The sequence below is a fragment of the Lolium rigidum genome, chromosome 2 (genome assembly GCF_022539505.1).
Source record: "Lolium rigidum isolate FL_2022 chromosome 2, APGP_CSIRO_Lrig_0.1, whole genome shotgun sequence".
Lineage (NCBI taxonomy): Eukaryota > Viridiplantae > Streptophyta > Magnoliopsida > Poales > Poaceae > Lolium > Lolium rigidum.
Window position 1 is genome coordinate 165,028,064 of NC_061509.1, and position 22,446 is coordinate 165,050,509.

Consider the following 22,446-nt stretch of genomic DNA (forward strand, 5'->3'; position numbering starts at 1 on the left):
TTTTTTTTGAAGTAGTATTTGATATTACTTTGTTAATGGTTACAAAACATAGTCATGAGAAAGCGCTTTTGAAGGCGAACGGAGTGATACAATTTGTGTTACATAATCCTCATATTATTTGATTCACTCTTGGTCAAAGCCTGAATTTAGGAAGCCAAAATATGCCTTAAGTACAGGAACATGAACAGAGGGACTACATATTCATTTTAGTAAAATGGCATTATGGTAATATGCATTTCTAGGGATAATTGGGAACATGCTAACACGTCAAGATGATACAACAGTTACACCCCTCATCAGGGAGTACCAAAAATATGCCTAAATGCACATATTTTACAAAAAAAATGTCTGTCAGTATCTTCAAACTTGAATCATATGCCTATATTTGTCCCATAAAATACTTTAATAAAACTACATAGATATATTTCAACAAATTAGAGGTCCAAGTTATGTTTCTGAGACGTAGTACATTGTGTAGAGGACCCGAGAATACGTGAAATGTGAAATGAGATAGTTCTTTATGTCACAGTTATTTTTCTATTCCGTGTTATACATACTAGTGTGCAAAGCACCAGCATAAAGAAACAACAAAAATAACAAAAGTGAGACAAGTCTGAAGTGGAAAAGGCAATGGAGTTTTCTGTATGAAAAAAGTGAGGAGATTGGATTTGGGGGCAATGGATCAACCACCATGATGTTGTGTCTGCAAAGAGGACGGCAAAACATGATCATCCCATCTCACATGCCTCCTCTCCTCAAATAAAGCATTATCTTACAAATGTATTAATTACTCCCCTCTTGCGTGCATCAATTATATTACCTGATACTTATACAACAGCTACGCAACACGAAACAAGGAGCTGTCAAATTACCTGACAACTGTACAAAGTTTAAAGTGTTAAACTTCCAAGCCTCTATGCATGATTGTGGTGATCATGCAACTTTTGACCATTTTAACATGTTATTTGACCACCCACAAGCACAATCAAAATACAATTTAACTATATCCGGCGAAATCACTACGCATTAATCAGCATTTTTCTAAACTGTTTTGTGCAAAAACAAGTGGTGAATTTTCAGCATCTAATCCACCATTGATATCCTAGTATCAGAACTGTAATTAACGGCCAATTAATTGATTCACTTATAAGAGATTAAAATGGGATTGGCGATGCTGATCAGTACTTGTCCGTACTAATTGTACCTGTCCACAGTACGTAGTGGTAATGGGCACTATATATACACGCATCCAACGGTCCAAAAGCATCAATCTTTCCAAGCTACTTGCCCTTGTCTCTTGTATAAATCAAGAGATCCATCTCTCCTGACACCAAGAATCACTAAGCGACCACACGAGCATAGCCAGATAGTGTGTGATCAGTGATCAGTAGTCGGCGATGGACGAGTCATGGAGGTGCACGATGGGTGCGGTGCTGCCACGGCAGCGCTCGTCGGACGGCCAGCACGGCGCCGGCGCCGGCCACCAGGGCCTCGCTCCCGACGATTTCCGGGACGTGTTCGGCGGCCCGCCGCGCACCGTGCTTCTCAGCAGCTTCTACGGCGACACCGCCGCTGACTACCACGCAGCGGCAGGACACGGCGGCCAGTACCCGCACAACTACTCCTACGGTGGCGCCACCGACGCCTTCTGCCGCCGTGACGGCCGGAGTAAGATGCCGCCGGCGGCCGTGCCCACCGAGGAGGGCTTCTTCGACGACATCTTCGGTGCACGCACCCGCCACGCGCAGCGGTCGAGGTCGAGGTCCAAGTCGACCAAGTCCTCGTCGGTGGTCAGCTCCGACGAGTTTGGCTCTGGACGCTCGGCCTTCCGATCGGTGGCCACCGGCGGCGGCCGCGGCGACGCCGCTCTCTCCTCTTTCGCCTCTAAGCTCAGGTAAACTAGAGGATGCATGCAATTGTGCAAAGCATTATATTTGGTCACTGACAGCACAAGCACATTGCATTGTTCGACACTGCATTGTTCGATGATCATGTCGACAATCTAACATTGTTCGATGGTTCTGCAGGCCGATCGCGATCCCGTCGCGCCGGTACGACTCGTCGCCGCCGTCGACGGCATCGACGAGGGGAGAGTACCAGAGCACCTTCACGTGCTCGACGGCCGCGTACCCGGCGTGCCGTTACTACTACGGCAACGGCGGCGACTGGACGAACCAGAGCAGCAGCACGGTCTCAGTGAGCGGCAACGGCGCAGCCGCGGAGAGCTCGTCGGCCACCGCCCCGCGGCACCACCGCGGCGCGAGCAGCGGCTTCTGCTGCTTCACGTCGAACCCGGAGACGAGCAGCCGCGATCCCAGCTTCCGGCGGACGCAACGGTGCGGCGCCAGGGCGGCACAGCCACCGGCAGACGAAAGCTCAGCCACCACCGAGTGCTCCGGCGCCGCCGACTACGGGTGGTACTACTCGCCGTCATCGGCCGCATCGTCGTCGCTCTTCGGCAACCCGCCACCGCGGAGGACGCCACACCAGCTGGAGGAGGCGGTGATGACGCACAGACTGGAGGAGGCGATGATGATGGAGGTGAGGGAGCGGGCGCCGCTGCTGATGGACGACGACGGCGACATTGACAGCGTGGGCGCTGCTGCCGTGGACGAGGCGATTGCGTGGGCCAAGGAGAGGTTCTGGAGTCAGGCCTAGTCTAGTGAACTGGCAGAAACATAATGTTATTTGAAGGCCAAGATTTGGTCTCTCAACTCAACAACATCCAATTTTGATCAATCTATTCATTGTTTGAGTTTTCCATTACATGGACATTCGAGCATATTTGAGAATTTAGATCAACGTTGATCCCAACTGCAATGCTTCATTATGAGGACTGAACATAAGTGCAGAATGTTGCAAGAATGGGATTATTTGGTTCACCTTAAGAAACGAAGGATAAAGATAACAACCATTATTACTGGGTTAACAGATTCAATATCGTACTTTCTCGACAAGCAGTTTCTTTCGTTCTTGTATATCATGTTACATACTCCCATTTATATGGTTACAGGCTTATGTCAGGTGATCCAACGCCAAACTAATACACAGATCCTGTTGCCACCAGTAACTAAAAGCTCTACAGCTGCGACTAGGATGATTCCCAGGAATTTGCAATCCTGAAGTTTCATCGATGTTACACAAAACCCAGACAATGGAAAGAATGCAATTACGAAACCGTGCAAAATTTTCCAAGTGGACCACTACACCTTTGGCAGATTTCTACCTTATCTTCACAATGTGAATGGTCTTGCTATTTTGTCCTTGTGATGACTCTATGTGTGATGTCAATAAGAGCACGCCTTGAAATCAGAACATCTTCGTCATCGCTATCTGGGAGAGCTTCTATGGCTTTGATTGCAAGGTTAACGTGTTCTTGTGCAAGCTCCTTTGTTCTTTCGATGCCCCGGCTCTTCTGGAGGTAGTCCAGGGCCTGTAATTTGCAAGTGTAGACCATTTATCAGGTCAAAACAGTTTTTCTCAACATGGTGTGGATATGAATCATATGGTGACTACTATGATTAGCTAACACAATTCTAACAGCTGGTTGTTTCAATAAATTCTAAAATCCTGAAATATAGGTTTATATTTGTTGAAAATCTAGTCTTCCAACTGTACAAGTGTCTGCTCTAGTGTCTACAAACATGACTTTTATGCATCAATAGCCCATTGAGCATCTGCCTCGAGGTGTAACAACGCAAACAATGTAAATGTTGTTTCTACCCTATAGGTGGAATGAATGAACAATGACATAGACAGCAGCCATTCTTGGTATAAAATAATTACTCACAAGCTCAACATTTGCAGGATTGTCAAAACCCTGGTCAATTACATCATGTAGTTGTGGGAATTCTTCCATCGCATATAGCATTGGGGCAGTAATGATTCCCTGCATCATGAATGCCATTATGTAACAGAAAAAAACAAGTGCTACCTGTGTGGCTGAGCATAACCAAGAGAAACAGCAGAATGTAGCCCTCGGTTGACACATTTCTAACTGGATATACTGGTAATTCATTGAGTGGGTGAGCATAAACAGAAACTAGTATTTTTAGTACTTTCATAGAAGAGCTCTTTGTTAACTGCTCTTTGATAATTGTAACACAATGCATAGACAATTATTCTTACAGCAATATGGTTCAGAATATTCTTCTTGTCTAACTACAAGCAATAAATTCTAGTATGTGAAGTTTATTGCGATACAATGATGGCTGAAAGAAGACACAATTATGCTAGTCTTCTTTGTGAGAAGTACTGTTATCTACACAGCATGAGGGTGACAAGTTCGAGACAGTGGTCAAGGCAATTACAGCAACATGCGTTTTAGTGTCAGACAAGAGGAAGTCTATGCTTATAAACCAATGTAGCATCATTTGAACAGCAAAATTTGATGTGTATATGCCCTAATGAAGGCTGAAAAATGATATTCTAAGTAGTTGGAACCTTGGAAGGCAAACGGCAATTTCACATAGTAAGACATTGCAAATAAAATATAACAAGAACAAGAGGAGGGCTGTTATTACATGACGAATATCAGATAATGAACCCTTTCCAAGTGAAGCAGATGTGCCTGTGAAATCAAGAACATCATCGATCAACTGGAACGCTAGACCCTGCAATGATATCGAGTTAATTAAGTTGCTGCCACGTTTACAGAATTACATCAGACGGGGTAAAAAGAGAGAACTATGAAATCCTTTACAAACCAGGTTTCGACCATATTCATATGCAAGCAATGAAACATCAGCAGTGTGCCCAGTAAGAACAGCAACAGCCTTGCAACTATTTGATATCAATGATGCTGTTTTGTAGTATGTCTTCTGTAAGTAGTATTCCATACTGCACGATTTTTAAGAAGCATATCAGAACCAACAAACAATGGCATCGAAATAAACAGAGTAAATAGAGTAAATAAAGAAGCAAAATATGTCCAAGCATTTTTATCCAGCATCTCTTGGTTTTAGTTGCTAAATGTGATGAACAATTCGAATCATGACGGAGATAAATAATTAACCTTCGCCGTTGCTCTCTACTTGTTGAAATTTGCATAGTTTCACCAGTGACTAGATGTTCCACAGCAGTTGCCATTAGAGATACCACCTGCATAAATTAGCTTGATTATGATCCGCCTCCTAGGAGGATGTAAACTAATCTCTATCTTTTCAGTGAAATGAAACGCAAAGGCCCTTTGCGCTTTCTCGAAAGAAGAGTAATACATAAGACTTGAAAGAAAGAGAACATGCCAGTGCCAGTACTGCAAATATAAGGGGCAACCTGGAAATACAATATGAGCTCAGCTAGGAAACAGGAAATAGGCAACGACAATATTGTGAGCGATAATTCATTAGAATGCATAAGCTTGGACTGGGAAAACAAGGCACATGAGCCCCTGAGAAATGGGACTGTCAGACTAATTTAACTAGCTAAATACTTTCCGAATGGAAAAAACCTAGCTAACTACTCATGTTTTGTAACAGATATATAAAATAACACCAACTGACCAACCAATGATAAAACAAATCAGGCTACCCAACTTTGCTAGAAATCAGGACCACCATCTCAAGTTTTTGCAACAAATCTAATTGACACATCAGCAGGGAGGAAAAGGAGGTGAACGGAGAGTGATCACCGATTGGCATCAGTAGGAAACATGACTTCAGCTAGGACATGATGTGAAAGAAATAATGAGAATCCCCCGAGCAAACTACAAATAATACAGTAACAAACTGGTTCAACCTTCCTGCTTACTTACCCTTATATATCGAGAAAGTAGTTTTTTCTATCAGGAGAAGTAAATGTCTAGAGATCCAGAGAGGTGACAGAAAGAGTCAAAAGCCTAAACGCCAATCTAACAACCAGCATAAAGCATAACCACTTTAATTTTCGCATCATTAGAGGAGCATACAGAATACGTACAACAATCTATGCTTTGCATAAATAAATGATATTAATGTACCTCTGTATTCCCAAGAGCCGCAAGTGCCACACATGCCCTAGACAGGAGGAAGTCACCAGCCAGAACAGAAAGCTGCACACATCAGAATTTCAGGAATACTGATACCAAGACAATTCTGATTGTAGCACCCTAGCATATAAATCTCAAAACATGATGCCCAGCTAAAGCTTCCCACAGTGGTACAGAGATTTTCCTTGGAAGTTCATCTTTTCATCGTGTGCTAACTACTAAAGTAACTTGTAGTTCTTAGTGTCAAGGACCCAGTTGATTCACTTAGTTTACTACATGTGCAATGGTGTGGTGCTATACCTTGTTGCCCATAATGCAATTCAACGAAGTGACACCCCGCCTAGTGTCAGCATCATCCAGAACATCATCATGCAATAGACTTGCGACCTGCAATATATGTGTGCTTGAGAAACTAAAAGACAACCACGGTGGGTCTGATCTGAAGGTCAGCCGCCATACTAACATGGATCATTTCAGTTATCTCGGCAATGTTTTGCTGCCGTGTGCGCATCGTACTTGCCAACATACTGAAAACTCCACCTTCTGCTGATTCTGATATTGGGAATTTCAGAGCTGATGCCATCAGCAACAAAACCTGACAATATAATAGATCACTGCATTCAACGCATAGGGTAGGATAGGGAGACAACCAAAGAGTGAAACGATGATGTAATAATGTAAATATTGACTTAAATAAATGAAGAGATCAATGTGTTACCGTAGGTCGGAATCTTTTTCCCTCAGCTCCCAATTTAAAGAAATATTCAGCAGCTGATGCTAGTTTAGGGACCTGCAAAAGCAAAAAAGAAGTGTCCACTTAGGCAAAATCGGTATGTCTGACAATGTGGTGATAACCAGATAAACGAAGAATCCAAACACTGTGCCACCAGCAGCCTAGCTTCAACAAAGTGTTGATATGAATAGGATTCATTCGGTAATAACCTCAGCAGCCACCATCGACCGTAGTCTATTTGCAAGAATTGACAGCTCATCAGCAACCAACTCAAATGGATCCTGTCGTTCCTGAGAGCATGAGGAAATTCACTCTTCAGAGAATAGTAATTCGCTACACTTTCCACAGCAACCTTTCATATGGAATAACAAAAGAGGTTTTCAGTGCCTATTTATTATTAAAATTAAATCAGCTTTATCTTTCATTTCGCAACAGCATAACCCCATAGCCAAGGCAAACTTAAGCCAATTTTTTCTTCGGCTTCTATATAAGTGGCGACATGCTGGGAACATCAAACATACTTTTCTCTGATGGAAGGAAAAGAAATATCAGTTTATTCAAGTTCCAAATTTATGTAGAGTATAATCCATGGTTGTCTTGTTAGGCTTTTCATACAACAATTTGATTCCATTACAGGCTCGATATAGTTCACCATAACAAGCCAATTTATCCAATAAAAATTGATGGTAAGAAGAAGCCATTCACATGGCATGCCATATCAGCAAAAATGCCACAAATAAGTGAGAGCCATAAGAATGTCAAGGATAAATAATCAAATGGCAGCAGTCAATAAGCAAAACAAGGGGTGTCCCACGTAGCAGATAATGTGTGGAACTAGCAACTAAGAATTCTGTTTTACAACAGCCTACTTTACATACCATCTTTCATTGCTAGACAGGTGACATTTCAGACATTTAAATTCATAATCATGCATTCAGGGGGCACGTAGAGTATAGCATGTAGCTAGCAGAACAATGTTGTGATCTGCCATTAGTGATGCGCAGTTTCTATATTAAGCTGGGAACTACTGGTTTCAGCCTTTCAGGTACAATTGCAAAGATCATTACTTCATTAGCAAAACAAACGAGCAGCCCGAAACCAAATCACTGAACAAATAAGGATTCACCTACTTCAGCCCTCGAACCTCCATCTTGGTGAGTCTTGTATTGGGTGGCATCGTGTAGCCATCGCGCGCTCACGAAAGCAGCTCCTCTGCAAGCCACCACCTACTAATCCACACCAAAAGTAGAGAACGTATCAGCATAACAGAAGGCTAACTGAATCCGCAGTTGAATAATACGTGGTCACCTACCTAGCAGGCAAATCCCACTAGAAGTAGAAACTGAAAACAGGTCCATGGGTTTTACTATTTCTGCCCCCCTTAATGCTTTTACTGTTTGTGGTGCTTAACTATGTAGCCGATTGACTTGCTAAATTCAGTAAACAAGTAGTACAAAAGACATCAGTAATGAGAGTTAGGTGGCGTCATGTAGCCATCTCGAGCTCACAAGAGTAGGTCCTCTGCAAGCCACGACTTACTAGTCCACACCAAAAGTACAGAAACCTATCATCACACCAGAAGGCTTATCCAATCTACAGCTCAAAAAGGCATGGTCGTATGTTCATCAATACCATTAGAAACTGACAGCAAGCCCGCGAGTTTCACTACACATCATTTAAATTCTCTTTGCGTTACTGAAATTAGTACTTCAAGAAAATGGAAAAACATCAGTAAGGACTAATTGGTGTGTAGGCCGATACTTCACAACTACGAAGACGACCTGATTAAGATTTCCCCGGGGCGCTACACTACTGTGCATAAACACAAACACATTGCAGGCAGCTCGGGCGCTACACGGACCGATGAGCAGAACAGTATCACGACCACGCACGACGCGACGAGGCGCCAACCGGAACCCGCTACGCTGACCGCCGAGGGCATGGGAGAAAATGGGAGGGAGAGGAGGGGACCTCGTTCCGGATTTGGGACGCGGGAGGGAAGCGCCTCCCCAGCAGGGCGCCCGACGAGGAGAAGAGCCTCTGCGGCTGGGCACCGGCGGCGGGAGCGGTGCTGGAGCCGGTGCCGACGAGGGTGGCGAGGCGCCGCGCGAGTGCCCAGCGCCAGGACATCTCGCTCCCGAGATCGGGGGCGGCGGGGCGGGCGGCGGAGCGTTGAGCTTGGGGAAAAAGTCAGAGACGGAAGGGGACGGAGAAGAAGGCGGCGGCTAGGCTTGTTGGTTTGTTCGTTCGTGTGACGGGGTGGGGTTGCCTACGTGGACGCGCAGGAGGTGTGCCACGTCAGATTGTGGTATGCAGGGACAGGGAGTTGCCACGGCCTCGTCTTCGAAGATGAACCTGAAGTTCCTAAGACTAGTCATAGTGGGGAGTAACATAGAGTAGTAACATGCACATGTTACTAGTCTATGTTACGGAGGAGGCATTTTGGCTCATAGGAGCATTTGCTCCCATTATATAAAATAATTAAAAAATAATTTTAAAAATGATAAAAAATTCTGACATAATTTTTTTGGTGTACATCGTGACATTCTATGTGCATACACAAGTTTTTGTAGAAAAACAACATTTTATGTGGCATGTACAAAAAAGACAAAAAAATGTACTGTACGTAGTCGTGTTGGAGCATAAAAATTTGTCTTTTTTACATGAGTCATATAAAATATTATTTTTTTCTGAAAACTTGTATACGAACATAAAATGTCTAGATGTACATGCAAAAATTTATTTTAGAATTTTTTGATACTTCAAAATGTATATTCACATAATGGGTTCATATGCTCCTATGAGCCAAAGTGGATTTCCCTCTATGTTACTACCTTCATAGTGGGAAGTAACATATGTGTAGTGTCATGCAAAGCCACATTAATTAGGTTGAAGACTCATCTAATCTTGAAAAATGTGATGTTATGGTAACATAGCTAGTTACCACAATGTTCTCTTTCCTCAATTAATGATGTGCCATGTCATCAAATTGCTTAGTTGGCATTGCATGTAGCTCTATGTTACTACCCAAGTTACTCCCACTATGAGTAGTCTAAAAATTTCCAAGATCTTGTCGGGCATGTGGTCACTTTGGTCATAAATGTGGTACTAGAGAACACGAGGAGGCCAGCTGACTTTGAAACTTGGCACACCCGGTTTGTCAATGGGTAACCGAGGAGGTTTTAGACGTGGAAGAGGACACGATCGATTCAGTTGGGTTTCGAGGGCCAACATGGCTAATCTTGGTTAGCATCTAAGTTGGACATAAAATGCACTCCAATGCACTTCTTCTGTTGATGATGATGATGATTTGGTGAAAGACACGGCCTCAAGCCCAGTAAAATTACCGGAAATCGACATGCAAGATGGAGGGTATTGGATATGGAAGCTGCAGACGCCCTTGTACCAAATCCTCCTGACGCATTGCGTCATACGGGTGACCCACATGCCATGGAAGTGCTGGAATTAGTGGGCATTTGGCCTTTGGCCCATGGCCCATTATCAAATTCTGAAACTCACATGGCCCATATCATAAATCAGTGGCTGCACTAGTGGGGACTAAAGTTTAGTCCCACATTGCTAGTTGGGAGAGAGTTGGAGTGGTATATAAGGTGGGCTGTTCTAGTCCTAGTAAGTGAGTGAGAAGAGAGAGAGCCCTCGCGCACTCCTCCTCCTCCGCCGCCCGCCTCGCCGCGCCTCGCCTCGTCACGACGCGCCGCGGGTTGCGGGAATCTCGCCGAGCCGAGCTTATCTTTTTGTTGTTCGGGAAATTGATTGTGTAATCAATCACAATTATGAGTCATTAACGGACGCGTTAACTCAGCCGTTTTGCCTTCCGGATTTTCTGGATCGTGGCTGTGCCGACTCGGACGTGGGCTGCGCCCCACGACCTTCCCGAAACCGCACTATATAAGCGCGGACGAGAACCCTAGCCTCGTACGTGCCACATATGCGACTACCTGTTTCCAGTTCATTGCGCCGCCGCCTTCGTCTTCCTCATCCCGTCCGTCGGCGTGCACCGACTGCCGGGACGAGAGGCCTCCGGAACCCCGCCTCTCGTGAACCCGTACGGGTGAGGGGCAATCGGGTTGTTGGGGAGCGCTCCGGCGCGACTACGCGGCAGCACGACGTCGTCTTCGGACGACGAGTTTCTCCACACCGACAACTTCTTCCCGGACCTCGGCGACTTCTTCGACAACCTCAACATGGGCGACAAAGACGCCGCTGTGAAGTATGTGATCTTGTCGTTTCTCTTTCAGTTTATGTTAGAGCTTCTTGTTCTAGTTTCGTGGTAGATGCGATCGGTTTGTCTTGTTTAGATGTGATATGTTCATCTACCTTACTAGTCTGCACGATTAGTTTATTTGTTATTTCCCTAGTCATGATTTATCAATTACATCTACGGATTATTTCATATGGATATTTGCTTATATATTCAACAATCCAAAAACCTGATTTTAGGCAAATCAATTCAAGCGGCGTTGCTGCCGCTACTCGACCTCCCCTCTTTGATGGTATGCATTACAAGAGGTGGCGCACAAAGGCAGTTCTATGGTTTACAAACCTAGGCTGTTTTAGCGCCACGGATGCTAGACTCGAGGGGCCTCTCTCCGCAGAGGAGCAGGAAAAGTTTGAGAAGGTCGACGCCATGTTTAAGGCGGCCTTGTTCAGCATTCTTGGGGACAACATTGTTGACCCGTACATGGCTTTCGACCATGGCAAAGATGCGTGGGATGCGCTCGAGGCCAAATTTGGGGTCTCGGACGCTGGCACCGAATCGTATGTCATGGAGCAATACTATGACTACGGGATGACCGATGAGCGCTCCGTGGTTGAACAGGCTCATGAGATTCGGTCCCTTGCCAAAGAACTCGAGCAGTTTAAGTGTACCTTACCGGACAAGTTTGTGGCCGGTGGCATTATTGCCAAGCTTCCTCCTTCATGGAGGAACTTTGCTACTTCTCTGAAACATAAGAGACAAGAGTTTTCGGTTTCGGATCTCATTGGCTCGCTTCATGTGGAAGAGAAGGCGAGAGCAAAGGACACACGCGCTCGTAGTTTTGAGGGAGGTTCTAGTGCCAATGTGGTACAGAAGAAAAACTTCCAATCCCACAAGTCTAAGAATAAGAACAATGGAAAAGGCAAGTTTGACGAGAAGAACAAAGCCTCTAACTCAACCAACTTCAAGAAGAAGACTCCTTATAAGAAGAAAGGGAATTGCCATGTTTGTGGCGCTCCTGGACATTGGGCTCCTGATTGCCCAGAACGCCATGATCGGCGTGGGAACAGCGGCAAGTCCGCAAATGTTGTTATTGGTGTTGATACTAAAATGAAGGACGTTGGGTACGGTATTTCTCCTACTGTCCTTTCAGTATGTAATTCTCCTGATTGGTGGATAGACACCGGAGCCAATACACATGTATGTTCTGATGTCTCTATGTTTTCTTCTTATCAGGTTGCAAGAACTTGCTCCGTGCTGATGGGAAACGGCTCACGTGCTTACGTTCGTGGTGTTGGTACGGTGGATCCGAAGTTTACTTCGGGAAAGACCATCCAGCTGAAGAATGTGCAGCACGTTCCCTCTATTAATAAGAATCTCGTTAGCGGATCGCTTTTATGTCGAGATGGTTTTAAGTTGGTTTTTGAGTCCAATAAAGTTGTAATTTCCAAGTGTGGACAATTTGTTGGAAAGGGTTATGTGTGCGGAGGCTTGTTCCGCTTATCTCTGTCAGACATATGTACTCAAATTATTAATCATGTTTGCAATAATAGTGAGTCCGATATTTGGCATTCACGACTTTGTCATATTAATTTTGGGTGCATGACGCGGCTAGCGAATATGAATATAATTCCGAAATTTGCTATTGTCAAGAAATCCAAGTGCCAAGTATGTGTGCAAGCTAAGCAACCACGTAAGTCTCACAAGACTGCGGAGGCAAGAGACTTGGCACCGCTGGAGCTTATACATTCGGATCTTTGTGAAATGAATGGCGAATTGACAAAAGGAGGGAAAAGATACTTCATGACTTTAATTGATGACTCTACTCGATATTGTTATGTGTACCTCCTGAAATCTAAAGATGAAGCTCTTAATTACTTCAAAATCTTTAAAGCTGAAGCGAGAAAACCAACTTGATCGAAAGATCAAGCGGCTAAGGTCCGATCGTGGTGGAGAGTATTTTTCCAACGAGTTTGATTCTTTTTGTGCGGAACATGGTATTATCCATGAGAGGACGCCTCCCTACTCACCTCGGTCAAATGGGGTGGCCGAAAGAAAGAACCGTACTCTAACCGATTTGGTTAACGCCATGTTAGATACATCGGGTCTATCCAAGGCATGGTGGGGGAGGTGATATTGACCGCATGTCATGTCCTAAACCGTGTCCCCACAAAGAACAAAACCCTTACCCCGTTTGAGGAATGGGAAAGGAAAAGGTTGAAACTCTCTTACCTACGAACTTGGGGTTGTATGGCGAAAGTAAATGTGCCAATACCCAAGAAGCGCAAGCTTGGACCAAAAACCGTGGACTCGTGTTCTTCCGGGATATGCTTTTCATAGCATTGGCTATAGATTTTTGATAGTAAAATCTGAGGTACCCGACATGCATGTTGGTACAATTATGGAGTCGAATGACGCGACTTTCTTTGAGGATATCTTTCCTATGAAGGAAACGTCTAGCTCATCAATTCAGGAGATGCCCAGTTCATCTACTCAGGAATTATTTCCTGAACCTACCATGGCTATAGAACACTTTGACAATCCTGTGGAGGATGACAATGAAGCTCCCAAAAGGAGCAAGAGACGAGAGGACTCGCAAAGTCTTTTGGTCATGATTTCATTGTGTACCTCGTGGATGATACTCCCACTTCTATTTCGAAGCCTATGCATCTCGGGATGCCGACTCATCGGAAGGAAGCCGTCCAGTAGCGAGATGGATTCCATCCTAGCTAATGGAACTTGGGAGGTTACCGATCGTCCTTATGGGTGCAAACCTGTAGGATGCAAGTGGGTGTTCAAGAAAAAGCTTAGGCTCGATGGTACTATTGAAAAGTACAAGGCACGCCTTGTGGCCAAGGGTTATACCCAGAAAGAAGGTGAAGATTTCTTTGATACATACTCACCTGTTGCCAGATTGACCACCATACGAGTGCTACTATCCTTGGCTGCCTCACATGGTCTTCTCGTTCATCAAATGGATGTTAAGACTGCTTTCCTAAATGGAGAGCTTGAAGAGGAAATTTATATGGAGCAGCCTGATGGATTTGTAGTAGATGGTCAAGAAGGAAAGGTGTGTAAATTACTGAAGTCTTTGTATGGGCTTAAGCAAGCGCCTAAGCGATGGCATGAGAAGTTTGAAAGAACTTTAACCGCTGAAGGCTTTGTTGTAAACGAAGCTGACAAGTGTGTATACTATCGCCATGGTGGGGGCGAGGGAGTTATTCTATGTCTCTATGTCGATGACATATTGATATTTGGGACCAGCCTTACTGTGATTAAGGAGGTCAAGGAGTTCCTATCTCGTTGTTTTGAGATGAAGGACTTGGGAGTAGCTGATGTGATCTTAAACATCAAGTTGCTTAAGGATGACGATGGTGGGATTACATTACTTCAGTCCCACTATGTGGAAAAGATCCTGAGTCGCTTCGGGTATAGCGACTGTAAATCTTCTCCAACGCCTTATGATTCTAGTGTGATTATTCGTAAGAATAAAAGAATTGCTAGAGATCAATTACGATATTCGCAGATTATTGGCTCGCTTATGTATTTAGCCAGCGCCACAAGGCCTGACATCTCCTTTGCTGTAAGTAAACTCAGCCGTTTTGTGTCTAGACCTGGAGATGTTCATTGGCATGCTCTTGAGAGAGTTTTGCGCTATCTAAAAGGCACTGCGAGTTATGGCATTCACTACACTGGGTATCCAAGGGTACTTGAGGGTTATAGTGATGCAAATTGGATATCTGATGCCGATGAGACTAAGGCCACAAGTGGTTATTTGTTTACACTTGGAGGTGGCGCTGTTTCCTGGAAGTCTTGCAAGCAGACCATCATTACGAGGTCAACTATGGAAGCAGAACTCACAGCATTAGACACAGCCACTGTTGAAGCAGAGTGGCTTCGTGAGCTCTTGATGGACTTACCTGTGGTTGAGAAACCAATACCCGCTATTCCTATGAACTGTGATAATCAAACTGTGATCGTCAAAGTAAACAGTTCTAAGGATAATATGAAGTCATCAAGGCATGTGAAGAGGAGACTGAAAACTGTCAGGAAAATGAGGAACTCTGGAGTTATAGCGTTGGATTATATCCATACGTCTAGAAACTCGGCAGATCCCTTCACAAAGGGACTATCACGAAATGTGATAGAAAATGCATCGAGGGAGATGGGTATGAGACCCACACTATGAGCTGCCCACGGTGGTAACCCACTCTATGTGATCGGAGATCCCGTGAATTAGAGCTGGGAGACAAGCCGTTGGTCAGCCGAGAGGAGAGTATATATCCCTATAGCAATTTTACCACTCCGTAAGATGCAATACTCTCCTAATCCGCATGGCAGGTTGATAATTATCTTAATGTGTTCTAAGTGGCTTATTTTAGCGAGAGATGTTGTCCTGCGAACATCTTTTGAAGAACACACCTATATGAGTCCGATTGTTAAACGTCGCAATCTATGAGAGTTGGGTGCTCTCTAGTAAACTCATGAAAGGCCCCGGAGTATGACGTATAAGCTCCAAACCGCGAGGAAGCCTCGCGGCAGCCTAGTATCGGTCTAGGCTTTGTATGAAGCTAGTGCGCAGAAAACTTGTAGTTCAAGGCATAGTCCACTATCCAAGTTGCAATCTAGTGTAATATGAAGCTTTAAGTGGAAGTTCAACTTAACCGTCTCCACGACATACCGGTATATAAAACAATGTTCTGGAAACTTATTGATGAGATGTGCCAATGAGAGTTTGTGGGGGATTGCTGGAATTAGTGGGCATTTGGCCTTTGGCCCATGGCCCATTATCAAATTCTGAAACTCACATGGCCCATATCATAAATCAGTGGCTGCACTAGTGGGGGCTAAAGTTTAGTCCCACATTGCTAGTTGGGAGAGAGTTGGAGTGGTATATAAGGTGGGCTGTTCTAGTCCTAGTAAGTGAGTGAGAAGAGAGAGAGCCCTCGCGCACTCCTCCTCCTCCGCCGCCCGCCTCGCCGCGCCTCGCCTCGTCACGACGCGCCGCGGGTTGCGGGAATCTCGCCGAGCCGAGCTTATCTTTTTGCTGTTCGGGAAATTGATTGTGTAATCAATCACAATTATGAGTCATTAACGGACGCGTTAACTCAGCCGTTTTGCCTTCCGGATTTTCTGGATCGTGGCTGTGCCGACTCGGACGTGGGCTGCGCCCCACGACCTTCCCGAAACCGCACTATATAAGCGCGGACGAGAACCCTAGCCTGTACGTGCCACATATGCGACTACCTGTTTCCAGTTCATTGCGCCGCCGCCTTCGTCTTCCTCATCCCGTCCGTCGGCGTGCACCGACCTGCCGGGACGGTAGGCCTCCGGAACCCCGCCTCTCGTGAACCCGTACGGGTGAGGGGCAATCAGGTTTTTGGGGAGCGCTCCGGCGCGACTATCGGCAGCACGACGTCGTCTTCGGACGACGAGTTTCTCCACACCGACAACTTCTTCCCGGACCTCAGCGACTTCTTCGACAACCTCAACATGGGCGACAAAGACGCTGCTGTGAAGTATGTGATCTTGTCGTTTCTCTTTCAGTTTATGTTAGAGCTTCTTGTTCTAGTTTCTGTGGTAGATGCGATCGGTTTGTCTTGTTTAGATGTGATATGTTCATCTACCTTACTAGTCTGCACGATTAGTTTATTTGTTATTTCCCTAGTCATGATTTATCAATTACATCTACGGATTATTTCATATGGATATTTGCTTATATATTCAACAATCCAAAAACCTGATTTTAGGCAAATCAATTCAAGCAGCGTTGCTGCCGCTACTCGACCTCCCCTCTTTGATGGTATGCATTACAAGAGGTGGCGCACAAAGGCGGTTCTATGGTTTACAAACCTAGGCTATTTTAGCGCCACGTGATGCTAGACCCGAGGGGCCTCTCTCTGCAGAGGAGCGAGGAAAAGTTTGAGAAGGTCGACGCCATGTTTAAGGCGGCCTTGTTCAGCATTCTTGGGGACAACATTGTTGACCCGTACATGGCTTTCGACCATGGCAAAGATGCGTGGGATGCGCTCGAGGCCAAATTTGGGGTCTCGGACGCTGGCACTGAACTGTATGTCATGGAGCAATACTATGACTACAGGATGACTGATGAGCGCTCCGTGGTTGAACAGGCTCATGAGATTCAGTCCCTTGCCAAAGAACTCGAGCAGTTTAAGTGTACCTTACCGGACAAGTTTGTGGCCGGTGGCATTATTGCCAAGCTTCCTCCTTCATGGAGGAACTTTGCTACTTCTCTGAAACATAAGAGACAAGAGTTTTCGGTTTCGGATCTCATTGGCTCGCTTCATGTGGAAGAGAAGGCGAGAGCAAAGGACACACGCGCTCGTAGTTTTGAGGGAGGTTCTAGTGCCAATGTGGTACAGAAGAAAAACTTCCAATCCCACAAGTCTAAGAATAAGAACAATGGAAAAGGCAAGTTTGACGAGAAGAACAAAGCCTCTAACTCAACCAACTTCAAGAAGAAGACTCCTTATAAGAAGAAAGGGAATTGCCATGTTTGTGGCGCTCCTGGACATTGGGCTCCTGATTGCCCAGAACGCCATGATCGGCGTGGGAACAACGGCAAGTCCGCAAATGTTGTTATTGGTGTTGATACTAAAATGAAGGACGTTGGGTACGGTATTTCTCCTACTGTCCTTTCAGTATGTAATTCTCCTGATTGGTGGATAGACACCGGAGCCAATACACATGTATGTTCTGATGTCTCTATGTTTTCTTCTTATCAGGTTGCAAGGACTTGCTCCGTGCTGATGGGAAACGGCTCACGTGCTTCTGTTCGTGGTGTTGGTACGGTGGATCTGAAGTTTACTTCGGGAAAGACCATCCAGCTGAAGAATGTGCAGCACGTTCCCTCTATTAATAAGAATCTCGTTAGCGGATCGCTTTTATGTCGAGATGGTTTTAAGTTGGTTTTTGAGTCCAATAAAGTTGTAATTTCCAAGTGTGGACAATTTGTTGGAAAGGGTTATGTGTGCGGAGGCTTGTTCCGCTTATCTCTGTCAGACATATGTACTCAAATTATTAATCATGTTTGCAATAATAGTGAGTCCGATATTTGGCATTCACGACTTTGTCATATTAATTTTGGGTGCATGACGCGGCTAGCGAATATGAATATAATTCCGAAATTTGCTATTGTCAAGAAATCCAAGTGCCAAGTATGTGTGCAAGCTAAGCAACCACGTAAGTCTCACAAGACTGCGGAGGCAAGAGACTTGGCACCGCTGGAGCTTATACATTCGGATCTTTGTGAAATGAATGGCGAATTGACAAAAGGAGGGAAAAGATACTTCATGACTTTAATTGATGACTCTACTCGATATTGTTATGTGTACCTCCTGAAATCTAAAGATGAAGCTCTTAATTACTTCAAAATCTTTAAAGTCGAAGCGAGAAAACCAACTTGATCGAAAGATCAAGCGGCTAAGGTCCGATCGTGGTGGAGAGTATTTTTCCAACGAGTTTGATTCTTTTTGTGCGGAACATGGTATTATCCATGAGAGGACGCCTCCCTACTCACCTCGGTCAAATGGGGTGGCCGAAAGAAAGAACCGTACTCTAACCGATTTGGTTAACGCCATGTTAGATACATCGGGTCTATCCAAGGCATGGTGGGGGAGGCGATATTGATCGCATGTCATGTCCTAAACCGTGTCCCCACAAAGAACAAAACCCTTACCCCGTTTGAGGAATGGGAAAGGAAAAGGTTGAAACTCTCTTACCTACGAACTTGGGGTTGTATGGCGAAAGTAAATGTGCCAATACCCAAGAAGCGCAAGCTTGGACCAAAAACCGTGGACTGTGTTCTTCTGGGATATGCTTTTCATAGCATTGGCTATAGATTTTTGATAGTAAAATCTGAGGTACCCGACATGCATGTTGGTACAATTATGGAGTCGAATGACGCGACTTTCTTTGAGGATATCTTTCCTATGAAGGAAACGTCTAGCTCATCAATTCAGGAGATGCCCAGTTCATCTACTCAGGAATTATTTCCTGAACCTACCATGGCTATAGAACACTTTGACAATCCTGTGGAGGATGACAATGAAGCTCCCAAAAGGAGCAAGAGACAGAGGACTGCAAAGTCTTTTGGTCATGATTTCATTGTGTACCTCGTGGATGATACTCCCACTTCTATTTCGAAGCCTATGCATCTCGGGATGCCGACTACCTGGAAGGAAGTCTGTCCGTAGCGAGATGGATTCCATCCTAGCTAATGGAACTTGGGAGGTTACTGATCGTCCTTATGGGTGCAAACCTGTAGGATGCAAGTGGGTGTTCAAGAAAAAGCTTAGGCCTGATGGTACTATTGAAAAGTACAAGGCACGCCTTGTGGCCAAGGGTTATACCCGGAAAGAAGGTGAAGATTTCTTTGATACATACTCACTGTTGCCAGATTGACCACCATACGAGTGCTACTATCCTTGGCTGCCTCACATGGTTTTCTCGTTCATCAAATGGATGTTAAGACTGCTTTCCTAAATGGAGAGCTTGAAGAGGAAATTTATATGGAGCAGACTGATGGATTTGTAGTAGATGGTGAAGAAGGAAAGGTGTGTAAATTACTCGAAGTCTTTGTATGGGCTTAAGCAAGCGCCTAAGCGAGTGGCATGAGAAGTTTGAAAGAACTTTAACCGCTGAAGGCTTTGTTGTAAACGAAGCTGACAAGTGTGTATACTATCGCCATGGTGGGGGCGAGGGAGTTATTCTATGTCTCTATGTCGATGACATATTGATATTTGGGACCAGCCTTACTGTGATTAAGGAGGTCAAGGAGTTCCTATCTCGTTGTTTTGAGATGAAGGACTTGGGAGTAGCTGATGTGATCTTAAACATCAAGTTGCTTAAGGATGACGATGGTGGGATTACATTACTTCAGTCCCACTATGTGGAAAAGATCCTGAGTCGCTTCGGGTATAGCGACTGTAAATCTTCTCCAACGCCTTATGATTCTAGTGTGATTATTCGTAAGAATAAAAGAATTGCTAGAGATCAATTACGATATTCGCAGATTATTGGCTCGCTTATGTATTTAGCCAGCGCCACAAGGCCTGACATCTCCTTTGCTGTAAGTAAACTCAGCCGTTTTGTGTCTACACCTGGAGATGTTCATTGGCATGCTCTTGAGAGAGTTTTGCGCTATCTAAAAGGCACTGCGAGTTATGGCATTCACTACACTGGGTATCCAAGGGTACTTGAGGGTTATAGTGATGCAAATTGGATATCTGATGCTGATGAGACTAAGGCCACAAGTGGTTATTTGTTTACACTTGGAGGTGGCGCTGTTTCCTGGAAGTCTTGCAAGCAGACCATCATTACGAGGTCAACTATGGAAGCGGAACTCACAGCATTAGACACAACCATTGTTGAAGCAGAGTGGCTTCGTGAGCTCTTGATGGACTTACCCGTGGTTGAGAAACCAATACCCGCTATTCCTATGAACTGTGATAATCAAACTGTGATCGTCAAAGTAAACAGTTCTAAGGATAATATGAAGTCATCAAGGCATGTGAAGAGGAGACTGAAAACTGTCAGGAAAATGAGGAACTCCGGAGTTATAGCGTTGGATTATATCCATACGTCTAGAAACCTGGCAGATCCCTTCACAAAGGGACTATCACGAAATGTGATAGAAAATGCATCGAGGGAGATGGGTATGAGACCCACACTATGAGCTGCCCACGGTGGTAACCCACTCTATGTGATCGGAGATCCCGTGAATTAGAGCTGGGAGACAAGCCGTTGGTCAGCTGAGAGGAGAGTATATATCCCTATAGCAATTTTACCACTCCGTAAGATGCAATACTCTCCTAATCTGCATGGCAGGTTGATAATTATCTTAATGTGTTCTAAGTGGCTTATTTTAGCGAGAGATGTTGTCCTGCAGAACATCTTTTGAAGAACACACCTATATGAGTCCGATTGTTAAACGTCGCAATCTATGAGAGTTGGGTGCTCTCTAGTAAACTCATGAAAGGCCCCGGAGTATGACGTATAAGCTCCAAACCGCGAGGAAGCCTCGCGGCAGCCTAGTATCGGTCTAGGCTTTGTATGAAGCTAGTGCGCAGAAAACTTGTAGTTCAAGGCATAGTCCACTATCCAAGTTGCAATCTAGTGTAATATGAAGCTTTAAGTGGAAGTTCAACTTAACCGTCTCCACGACATACCGGTATATAAAACAATGTTCGGAAACTTATTGATGAGATGTGCCAATGAGAGTTTGTGGGGGATTGCTGGAATTAGTGGGCATTTGGCCTTTGGCCCATGGCCCATTATCAAATTCTGAAACTCACATGGCCCATATCATAAATCAGTGGCTGCACTAGTGGGGGCTAAAGTTTAGTCCCACATTGCTAGTTGGGAGAGAGTTGGAGTGGTATATAAGGTGGGCTGTTCTAGTCCTAGTAAGTGAGTGAGAAGAGAGAGAGCCCTCGCGCACTCCTCCTCCTCCGCCGCCCGCCTCGCCTCGCCGCGCCTCGCCTCGTCACGACACGTCACGACGCGCCGCGGGTTGCGGGAATCTCGCCGAGCCGAGCTTATCTTTTTGCTGTTCGGGAAATTGATTGTGTAATCAATCACAATTATGAGTCATTAACGGACGCGTTAACTCAGCCGTTTTGCCTTCCGGATTTTCTGGATCGTGGCTGTGCCGACTCGGACGTGGGCTGCGCCCCACGACCTTCCCGAAACCGCACTATATAAGCGCGGACGAGAACCCTAGCCTGTACGTGCCACATATGCGACTACCTGTTTCCAGTTCATTGCGCCGCCGCCTTCGTCTTCCTCATCCCGTCCGTCGGCGTGCACCGACTGCCGGGACAGTAGGCCTCCGGAACCCTGCCTCTCGTGAACCTGTACGGGTGAGGGGCAATCAGGTTTTTGGGGAGCGCTCCGGCGCGACTACTGGCAGCACGACGTCGTCTTCGGACGACGAGTTTCTCCACACCGACAACTTCTTCCCGGACCTCAGCGACTTCTTCGACAACCTCAACATGGGCGACAAAGACGCTGCTGTGAAGTATGTGATCTTGTCGTTTCTCTTTCAGTTTATGTTAGAGCTTCTTGTTCTAGTTTCGTGGTAGATGCGATCGGTTTGTCTTGTTTAGATGTGATCTGTTCATCTACCTTACTAGTCTGCACGATTAGTTTATTTGTTATTTCCCTAGTCATGATTTATCAATTACATCTACGGATTATTTCATATGGATATTTGCTTATATATTCAACAGGAAGTAGATGTAATACCATCAACAAAAGGTCCTCGTGGGGGACCTAAGAAAGATCGATAGAAAGAAAATGAAAATGCCAAAAAAGGATGGTATTAACTCAAATAATTCCTGAGGATTAGCGGGCTCCCTAGAGGGGGTCTGCCCGGTCGCAATGAAAATCATAGTTTGGAACTGTTGGGGATGCGTAAACCCTCAACAGTTCGTGCGCTCCTAGGTCTCATGGAGAGGTGAGACCCAATGTGTTACTTATGTCTAAAACATATCTAAACAAAGCAAG

The 22,446-nt window shown here is 45.1% G+C and overlaps 2 protein-coding genes across 2 annotated transcripts; one reads left to right on the forward strand and one right to left on the reverse strand.

The window, feature by feature from the left end:
- Window positions 1-1,397: 1,397 nt before the first annotated feature.
- LOC124687628 lies at window positions 1,398-2,658 on the forward strand. The gene is made up of 2 exons (XM_047221401.1): window positions 1,398-1,894; window positions 2,028-2,658. Exons 1-2 carry the CDS (start codon window positions 1,398-1,400, stop codon window positions 2,656-2,658), a joined length of 1,128 nt encoding a protein of 375 aa, XP_047077357.1.
- A 241-nt stretch (window positions 2,659-2,899) lies between these two features.
- LOC124692555 (solanesyl-diphosphate synthase 1, mitochondrial-like) lies at window positions 2,900-7,934 on the reverse strand. Its single transcript, XM_047225948.1, has 11 exons — window positions 7,829-7,934; window positions 6,908-6,988; window positions 6,684-6,755; window positions 6,429-6,560; window positions 6,266-6,352; window positions 5,957-6,028; window positions 5,015-5,100; window positions 4,707-4,839; window positions 4,524-4,613; window positions 3,791-3,889; window positions 2,900-3,433 (listed from the first exon to the last, which is right to left on the reverse strand). Exons 2-11 carry the CDS (start codon window positions 6,920-6,922, stop codon window positions 3,254-3,256), a joined length of 966 nt encoding a protein of 321 aa, XP_047081904.1. The 5' UTR covers window positions 6,923-6,988; window positions 7,829-7,934; the 3' UTR covers window positions 2,900-3,253.
- Window positions 7,935-22,446: the final 14,512 nt, after the last annotated feature.